This window comes from Centruroides sculpturatus, unplaced genomic scaffold (genome assembly GCF_000671375.1).
Source record: "Centruroides sculpturatus isolate CEXI.00-Female unplaced genomic scaffold, Cexi_2.0 scaffold1258, whole genome shotgun sequence".
Classification (NCBI taxonomy): Eukaryota; Metazoa; Arthropoda; class Arachnida; order Scorpiones; family Buthidae; genus Centruroides; species Centruroides sculpturatus.
This window is the reverse complement of record NW_019385552.1, coordinates 80,833-90,241: the sequence shown is the minus strand read 5'-3', so window position 1 is coordinate 90,241 and position 9,409 is coordinate 80,833. Positions and strand designations below refer to the sequence as shown.

Here is a 9,409-nt window from a genome sequence, read left to right as displayed (position 1 = left end):
ACTTTAACAGGGATTCCCCGTGTCACATTAGCGTAAGTTATTTTTCCTAGTGTATTTATTATTTAATTAATTAATGGTCATAACGAGTCGCCGTTACACATTAATATCTAGTTATAAATTGCACACATTAAATTAGCAATAACGTATTCTTTAAAAGCTATGAGAACTCGATTCTAGCACCACAAACTTCTTCACTTGTACTATAAAAAATGACCCAGCCATTTTTAATCATGTCGTAAAGGAAATTCTAAAGTAAACTTGTTTGCTTTTTTGGACTCTCTGCCCTGTGCACTAAAAAAAACTCTTTATCAAGCCAATCGTAGTTTCGAACAGGCCCAGGAGGGGACAACTGGATGGTGTAGGATGGGCCAGACAAATTCGAACGGACCACCCCGAAAAATTCCTGTGGTTTTTCGATTGTTCGAATTTGATCTAGGATTCCCGGAGCAGTAAGCTTTTAGAATACATTTTTAAAAAATCCAGCAATGAGTTGAATAACTTTCTCGGCTGCTATGAGTTTTTATTTAAAAAACTAGCTGCAAGGANGACTCATACAACATGGAATTCATATAAAACGGAATAATCAACAGTGTTATAGGGGGGTCGACTTGTATATAAAACTGAAGGTACAAAGCATAAATTACGGATCCATATTGGAATTATACGGTACAGGATGAATATAAATTTATTTTCTTTAGAATAAAGCTACATTTTGACCCCACTCTAATGTCAATAAATCAATAAATAATCGTTATTGTTTGTTAAATTAACGCAACAATTGGGCGATCTAACTAGAGGGGATGCCTTCAGGGATGTCTTTTTAAGGTCCACATGGCCAGCTTGTGGTCCTTAAAAAGTTATTTTTGACTTTTTCCACCCGTTTAGAGGACAACTAAAGTCAAAAATAAATAAATAATATTTTTTACACTGTCTTATTATTATCACCAGACAATATAACAAATTTATGTAAAATTATATTGAAGGATTTCTTACCTCTGTTATTAAAGTCTTTTCTTGATACGAAGATATTTAAAAGTGCATATACGTAACTTAAAAACACACACAAAAAAAGCATTAAGCGGAAGAGAAATAAATTAAATCGATTATCCGGAAAAGGATGTTTATTAATTAACAGTGTTTAAAACGTTTAACAAAAAATATTTTTCTAATTTTATATGGATTTACTTAAAGAGAATTTGATAAACATTCGATCATACTTTAACTTAAATATGAATTTGTATAAAATAAATTTAATGTCATCGTTAAGTTTTATCACAATTAATCCTACATATGCATTTACTTTATTTCATTTCCTGTTATAATATTGCTGATATCATTTATTATTACAGTATTATTATTGTAGAAATAATATTCATTAAATAAATTATGGTTTTATCCACTCGTCTACTGATGGACACTTATTAGAATTAAGAAATTACCTTTCAGAAATGAAAAACACCCAAGTTGTTATATGTGGAAAATTAATTAATTTTAGTAAAGTATAAAGGAAATTACAGATAAATTTCATATTTAAACATTATTAAAGAATATTAACAACTATTTATATAAATTTGAGTAATTTAGAAAGGCTTTATCTGTAGTAAAATATGGAAAATACAGTCGACCCCCCTATAACACTGTTGATGTTTCCGTTTTATATGAATTCCATGTTGTATGAGTCCTTAGATTTTACAAATATGTGTGCCGGGCTGTGGACGGCTCACGTATTTGTAAAATCTAAGTGACTCGTACAACATGGAATTCATATAAAACGGAAAAATCAACAGTGTTATAGGGGAGTCGATTTGTATATTTTGTGCTGATTAAAGTTTAATAAAACGCTCTTAAATTATTCTAACGTAAAAATATTACATCTTTTTTATTATTATTAAAGGAAAAAGGAAGTAGTCTAGCTAATTACATCCGCTTTACGATCAAATTCGCGACTCCATTGATACTCTATTAATTTGTATGGCGACAATGAAGAACACTTCGACGATACTTTCATTTCTTGGCTTGTTTTGTATCATTTATGGTTTTGTAGAAGAAGAAGCAATAACTGGAATTTGTAGTAAGTTTAAAAATTTTATGTTAATTAATATAATAAAGACAACAATGTAAAAATATTATTTAATATTTAGAAATTCCTAGTGAATATGCCCGTAGAATTACCAACTGTACTTTATCCAGAAGCTCGAAAGGTATTGTTGAGGTATGTTGTTTAAAATTTCGTATATATTTTTATACTATTAATATAGATTATATATTTTAAATATAATTTCTATAGTTAACTGATGGTATATTTCGTTGCGTACTGAAGAGTTATTCGTATAAAACTAAAGATTTTTCTGTTTATAAATATATTTGTTCAACCAAAGTAAAAATGAACATAAAGGTAAGGATTATGTGATAAGATCCATACATGTATATATATATATTTCTATATTAAATAAATATTTTTTTTTTTAAGGTTAGAAACTGTATGGATGCTCTTCCAAAGGTATGCTTATATAGTCGACCCCCCTATAACACTGTTGATTATTCCGTTTTATATGAATTCCATGTTGTACGAGTCACTTAGATTTTACAAATACGTGAGCCTTTCACGGCCCGGCACACGTATTTATAAAATCTAAATGATTCATACAACATGGAATTCATATAAAACGGAATAATCAACAGTGTTATAGGGGGGTTGACTGTATATATATGTCTATATATAATTTTAATATTATTAAATAGCATAAGTTACATAAAACATATATTTTTTTTCCTTAGAATATACTTCAATTAAGCGAAGAAGATGAGAATGATTTGTCGGAGAATTTTAAGTTCTGTGTGATAAATGCATAAAAAAAGGATAATTATGTACGAAAAATAATTAAATTTTGAATGGAAAATAATCATAAAATTTTATCAAAATTAATTACTTATTCTTAGCAATGTTTAAGTAATAAAATTAAATTTATCAGTTCAAGTTACGTCCTAATAGAATTTCCTTTAGAAAAACGTTTATCAACTAATTATTAGTTGATAAACGTTAAATAAAATATTTTAAAAGAAATTAAGAAATTTTCTTTATTATTTTTTAATGAAATAAACGAAGGATCGGGCGAAGATTTTGCTCGTTAATATCACCGCTCAAAATCAAGCTTTTTGCCATTTTATAATAATTTTTTAAATTTTTTATAACTAAATCTCATAACAGATGGCGCCACTCACAATTTTATTTATTATGATTAATCATATAGCGGTTACTTTTTAAATAAAATCTCGTAACATCCGGGAAAGTTACACAATTCATTGCTGGATTTTTTAAACAGATAACTGCGCATGGCATTGTATATTTCGAATGGTAAGTGTTCTTTAAAGTCGTTTATAAAGAAATCTAGAAGTTTTTTTAACACATTTGACAATAGGTAGGCATGAATTTGCTATATTTTTTATGTTCACGTTCATATTTAAGCTTTAATATAAAGCAACAAATTAAAAAAAAAATTGATAGCGTATCTGTTTTCATTAGATCCGATATCCGCTTAAGCGATGTTATTAAAACGAAAAAATATATATATATAAACTGTTTGTATTATATAAAAAGAAGTAGAAAAATTACTGTAAGGTAGCAAAATACTGTATAGCCAAAATTTAATTTTTTACTAATTTTTCCGAAATTATTGCTCCTTAGAAAACCGTCCATCCACAAAGAATATGTATATTTAAAGAACTTTCTGTGTTTAACTAAGTATAAATTGTTACATTTTGCATATTTCTTTTGCTAAAATAACTTAAGCTTCATTCGCTGAAGCACTAATTTTTATCTGACTGGAGTACTGTAATAATTATTCTATACTGTAGTTGTGTTCTAACATAATAAATTATATAGATGAAAGAGAAATAGTCACAAACCTTAAACATATAAAAATATTGCTATAGAAAAGTACAGTATTATTTATAATAAAACTAAACATTTACATGTACTGTAGTACCTTAAAAATTAGTTTGTTATCCTGCTTAAAACAAATTTAATTCTTACAAAAGTTTGTTTCTAACCCTTGGTATAGGCTAATTATATAAATGGTCATTTGATCTGATAAGCCCTCACTATTATCTGCCTTACGATTGTTGATAATTTAATTTATATAAGTTTAATTCTATTATTTGTAAGACTTCTTTAATACATCCTATACAATAACAATACACAGACATACTAGTACTTTGGACTTTATTGAAAGGCAGCATTTGCAGCATTTATTTGGTAATATGTGATTATTTAAAATATTATTTGTAAAGTTAGAAAGCATATAAAAATTCATTATAGAAATGATTCTTTTACATACTAGTACTTTTGTATTGTTATTCTGTTGAATGCATTAAAGATGTCTTAAAAGTCATTTTGAATACAGTTTTAGAATATACCCTTTAATTTTATTACGTAGATATCACTGAAATAATGCCTGGATGTTCGGATTTTGGTTGTTCTAATTCTTCTGTAAAAGGATATATCGTGAAATGTTTTCCAAGAGATCCCGTTCGGAGAAAAATTTGGGCTAAATAAGTGAGCCGAAGAACCTACAAATAATTATTGTTTGTGTGAAGTTCATTTTGAACCATAAATGTGGAAAAAGGTGAGAGCTGATGGGAAGATGAAATTAAAACATAATAACCATTTCAACTTTGTTTTCATTCACAAAACAAATTATTCACAGAAAACCACCAAAAGGACTGTTATAAAACAAGTAAAAACTTCAACTACGTACTAATCATACTACTGTTACACCATCAACAAATTTTGAAATATATTCAACATTTATAGAAGAAACCATATTAGCTGAAGACATTTCTGCAAATCATGATACATTATCTAAAGAACATACAAAAGATAAATTTATATTACAACAGAATTTTAAAAAATATATAAACAACTACATAGAAGATCATGTGAAAAAAATGTTAAACATGTAAACACTAACAGAACATTAAAACATAGAATTGGAATTTTGGAAAAGAAAGTAGAAAAGGCTAAAAGTGATATCCTAACAGAAGTCATTGAAATTTTCTAAAGATTAAAGTGAAATTATTCAAAAATGAGCAGGATAAAGTCCACTTTTTTGCTCTAAGTATGAATACAATATTGTACTGTATTCATATTTAGAGCAAAAATTAATCCATCTGTCATATTTTTGAATTAAAAAAACGAATAAAATGCTTTATTAAACTGAAATAATCGTCATTTCTTAATGTAAACCCATAGGCCACGTGATTACAATCGCCAGAACATGGCGGCGATGATTCGTGTATCGCTACTCAGATAATCTAGGTACTGTAGTTTGAGTAAACAAACATATAAATTAAATTATTTAATTGTCGACAAAATAAATAAATTAATAATTTAGGAACAAAAGAATTATATTTATTATAATTAAGTTTTTAATGTATCATTTAATAGTTTTCGTTAAAATAAATTACATATAATATAAACTATATTACATGTAATTTATATTTTTATTAAATAATTTTTGTTTGAAAAATCTTTTAAATTATATTGACGAAATATTTTTCTAATGATAAATAATTTTAATTTTTTAAAACTGATATAGATTTAGCCTCATTGGTCGAACGTTCGTCACGTGCCAAACGTTCAACCAATCTTATATCATAATTTTAAATTCAAAATTCGAAGAATACCGTTATTGCAGATTAACATTCCACAACAACAAAAATGGAATTAAAAGAGGTTGGTATTCTCAATTTTCCTTTAATTTATATAAAATTACAGTCTATTAATTACCGTCTAAAAGATATTTAGAAACTTATAAAGTGTTATTTTATTTACAGAGCACTAAGCAAGAACTATCCAATTATTTAGGATTTTCTAGTCTTCCCAATCAAGTTCACAGAAAATCTGTGAGNAAAAAGAAGGAGTGGGGAAAGGAAGTGAAAGAAACAAACTTTTGAACTTTAACGATACGGAAGCCGTTAATGTGCAGATTACCTAGATACTCTGCAAATTACCTAGGTAATTTGAGAAATTGAACAATTTTCGCAGCTTTAACGGATTTTTCTATTTAATCTGCAGATTAGCTAGGTAATGTACACATTAACGGATTTCGAGCTTTACCGGTAACATGTATATAAAACTATTAATATATTACATACAAATGTACGAACAAATAAAAACCCAGCGAAGCGGGTCCTTGCAGTTAGTAATAAATAATTTTGGATAAAAATGAATATTGATAAAAGTGAAAACGTTTTTAATGAATCTAAAAAGTGCAATTTCAATATTTATTTTGATAAATATCGAATCTTTAAAAATTAAATTTTGTTAAATGTAAAAGTTTCTATACACTTAAGACAATTCGATTTACAAATTTAGTTGTTAAAATAATTTTAATTGGACGTAAAATACATATTGATTACAATGTTTTTAACTTAAGTTAAACGTTAAAATAGTTTTCCTCTTGTAGTGCATATCAGTGGCAAATGTCTGCTATTTGTAATGAAATTTCTTAACAGTTGAATATAAGTTAAGAAAAGCGTTATTGGAGGCGCGAATGAATATGCATAAGTAATGCTGTTAAGATAATTTGTTTTCGACAGCGGCCATACCACGCTGAAAATACCGGTTCTCGTCCGATCACCGAAGTGAAGCGGCGTCGGGCCCGGTCGGTACTTGGGACGGAGACGACCTGGGAATACCGGGTGTTGCTATCACTATTTTGTTTTCTTTCATTCTTCGACTTATCTCTTTTTCTTTCGTCTAATCAAATTTATCATTTGGCACAGTAATTTTTCTTTAATAAATTATATTAAGCAAACGTTTCTTTTCCATGCCCTCTGGCTTCCTGTACATTGCTTTAAAAATCCTCAGTGTGTCAATTACAAAGGCATACTGAGCATTTAAATGTCTTTATCATGCGTGAAAGAACATTATCAAAATCCTATTATATATATTNTATATATATTATTTTTATATTTTCAGATAAAATAGAACAGACTCTTTCAATAAATACTTCCACTGTAGAAATAGAAGAAAAGGGAGTAAAGCTTAGATTAACTGTTGTGGATACACCAGGATTTGGGGATGCTATTGACAATACCGATTGGTAAAACATATTTTATAGACAAAATTAATGTATAATTAACTTAAAATATTTAATTTAATTTAAAATAGTATAATAAAAATTTCAAAATTATATTTAAATTTTCAGTTTCCTTCCAATTATTCAATACATTGAAGATCAGTTCGAATGTTTTCTGAGAGAGGAAAGTGCTCTAAATAGAAGGAACATAGTTGATACTCGAGTTCACTGTTGTTTTTATTGCATTTCTCCATTCGGACACGGTCTTAAGCCGCTCGATATAGCTTTCATGACACGACTTCACAATAAAGTCAATCTTATACCTTTAATTACAAAAGCGGATGCTCTGACTAAGACAGAAGTAACTAAACTGAAAGCTAGAGTGAGTCTTCATTAACAATATATTTAATTTTAAACTGGTGTGTGTGTATATAATATTTTATTTTTAATTATAGATAATGAGAGAAATAGTAGACAACGGTATTCGAATCTATAATTTTCCTGATTGTGATTCTGATGAAGACGACGATTATAAACAATTAGTCTGCGAGTTAAAAGTTAGTGGTTTGTTATAAAAGCAAATTTATTAAAATTACAATTATAAAACGTATTTTTAAATGTATAGGAAGCCACACCATTTGCCGTTTCTTCTGCTGTGCAAAGATTTGAAGTAAGAGGAAGTAAAGTCAGAGGTAGAGCTTATCCCTGGGGAACATTGGAAATAGAAAATACAGAACACAGCGATTTTTCAAAATTAAGATCCATGTTAATGTAAGTATATTGTAATCTGGTGTTTGTGGTGTAATGGCTCTTCCTGCCTAGTGAAAATAGCTCTTAGTTTGTGGCTAGGATACTTGTGGCACTTTGTGTGCGTGATCTTATAACAGAAAAATTACGATTCTTTTTTAATGTTTGTTGTTTTTAATTCTTACCCAGGCAGTGTCCGGCATATCTGTTACTTTATAGCTACTAATTTTAATACCTATGTATAAATATAATTATTACTTAAGTACGTGCGCATATATTTAAATTCAAAACTTATTCTATTGAATTTAGAACTCATATGCAAGACTTGCAAGAAGTTACACACGAGCTTCATTACGAAACATATCGTTCGGATCGTCTAGCAGATAAAGGAGCCACTGTATGGCGAAAAACACCGTAAGTTACGTTTATTAAATTAATTTTTTGTTCATTAAAAGTTAAATATTGCTTTTTTTTTATTATAGTGTTCAACCTGAAGAAACAGAGAAAATCTTGGAAGAGAAAGCGACTGAACTACGCCGTATGCAAAGCGTTTTAAGTAGAATGCAAGAGCAAATGAAAGAAGAAAGTAAACCCTCCACCAATTATTAGAAACATTCACTATTAATTTTAAAAAATCTAAAAAGTCTTAAAAGAAACCGATTTACTGAATGCAAAATTTTAAAAATTTCTTTATACATTTCATTTAACAGAATTTGTTTTTAATTTTTGTTAATTCACTATTAAAAAAATAAAGAGTTTTATTAGAAATTTAAAGTAAAGGTATTATTTCTTTATCAGAAAATTTCTCATTAGAATACATGTATTTATCTAAACTCAGTATCTTTCTTCAAGCCATAACTTCAATACCTTCCTTCTTAAGCTAACATTCGTATGCTACATAATTTTATATTTCATATGGATGAAACTTTACACGAAGAAAGATTTCAATAAGTAACCGATTTTGTAATTATATGTGAATTGTGTATTGTTTTAATAAAGTGGTTATGTTATACTTGAGCTATAAATTACTGATATATAATTTATAGCTCAAGGATTAAAAAACGGCAAGCGAGATTAGCATTTATATTTAGATTTTAAACTGGTAATTTATAGCGCTAGGGTTGAAGAAAGCCAAGAGGAATTTAACATTCATTTCTTTGGATTTCGTATTGGTAATTTATAGCTTAAGAATTGGAGAAAGGCAACAGGAATTCATGATTCATATTCGTTTTCAAATCGGTAATTTATAACTCAAAGGGTTGGAAAAGCCAAGAGGGATTTAACATTCATATTTCGATTTCATATTAGTAATTTATGGCTCAAGAGTTGAAGAAAGGCAAGAGAGATTTAACGGCCGAATGGCCTATCAGTTAAGATGACAGCTGGGATCCGGGACCGAATCCGGACGACTTAAAAATCCTCAAAAATTTTTCAGGGATGAGTCCATCCCTGGAAACCACGGAAAATTATTCGAATTGTTGCCATAACGGAACAGAATTATCAAATTCATTAATTAATTCCGAAAAAGGCAGCCAAGAATTTGGCGAAAACAGAAGAAAAGAGAGTCTGTAATTCAATAG

The 9,409-nt window shown here is 28.3% G+C and overlaps 2 protein-coding genes, 1 long non-coding RNA gene and 1 pseudogene across 4 annotated transcripts; all 4 read left to right on the top strand.

Moving 5' to 3' along the window:
* Positions 1 to 287: 287 nt before the first annotated feature.
* On the top strand, positions 288 to 2,930 carry LOC111640066. Its single transcript, XM_023386074.1, has 6 exons — positions 288 to 449; positions 1,895 to 2,071; positions 2,142 to 2,212; positions 2,288 to 2,395; positions 2,471 to 2,500; positions 2,779 to 2,930. Exons 2-6 carry the CDS (start codon positions 1,972 to 1,974, stop codon positions 2,851 to 2,853), a joined length of 384 nt encoding a protein of 127 aa, XP_023241842.1. The 5' UTR covers positions 288 to 449; positions 1,895 to 1,971; the 3' UTR covers positions 2,854 to 2,930.
* A 397-nt stretch (positions 2,931 to 3,327) lies between these two features.
* On the top strand, positions 3,328 to 5,917 carry LOC111640050. 2 transcript variants are annotated; one of them, XR_002759207.1, is made up of 4 exons: positions 3,328 to 3,419; positions 4,437 to 4,625; positions 5,598 to 5,734; positions 5,836 to 5,917. It is a non-coding gene; the product is annotated as an uncharacterized LOC111640050 (long non-coding RNA). The 2 variants fall into 2 exon arrangements; XR_002759208.1 differs by lacking the exons at positions 3,328 to 3,419; positions 4,437 to 4,625 and adding an exon at positions 5,259 to 5,317.
* A 678-nt stretch (positions 5,918 to 6,595) lies between these two features.
* LOC111640067 lies at positions 6,596 to 6,714 on the top strand (annotated as a pseudogene).
* A 201-nt stretch (positions 6,715 to 6,915) lies between these two features.
* Positions 6,916 to 8,565, top strand: LOC111640052 (septin-1-like). The gene is made up of 6 exons (XM_023386057.1): positions 6,916 to 7,106; positions 7,212 to 7,464; positions 7,538 to 7,639; positions 7,708 to 7,853; positions 8,139 to 8,243; positions 8,312 to 8,565. Exons 1-6 carry the CDS (start codon positions 6,916 to 6,918, stop codon positions 8,436 to 8,438), a joined length of 924 nt encoding a protein of 307 aa, XP_023241825.1. The 3' UTR covers positions 8,439 to 8,565.
* Positions 8,566 to 9,409: the final 844 nt, after the last annotated feature.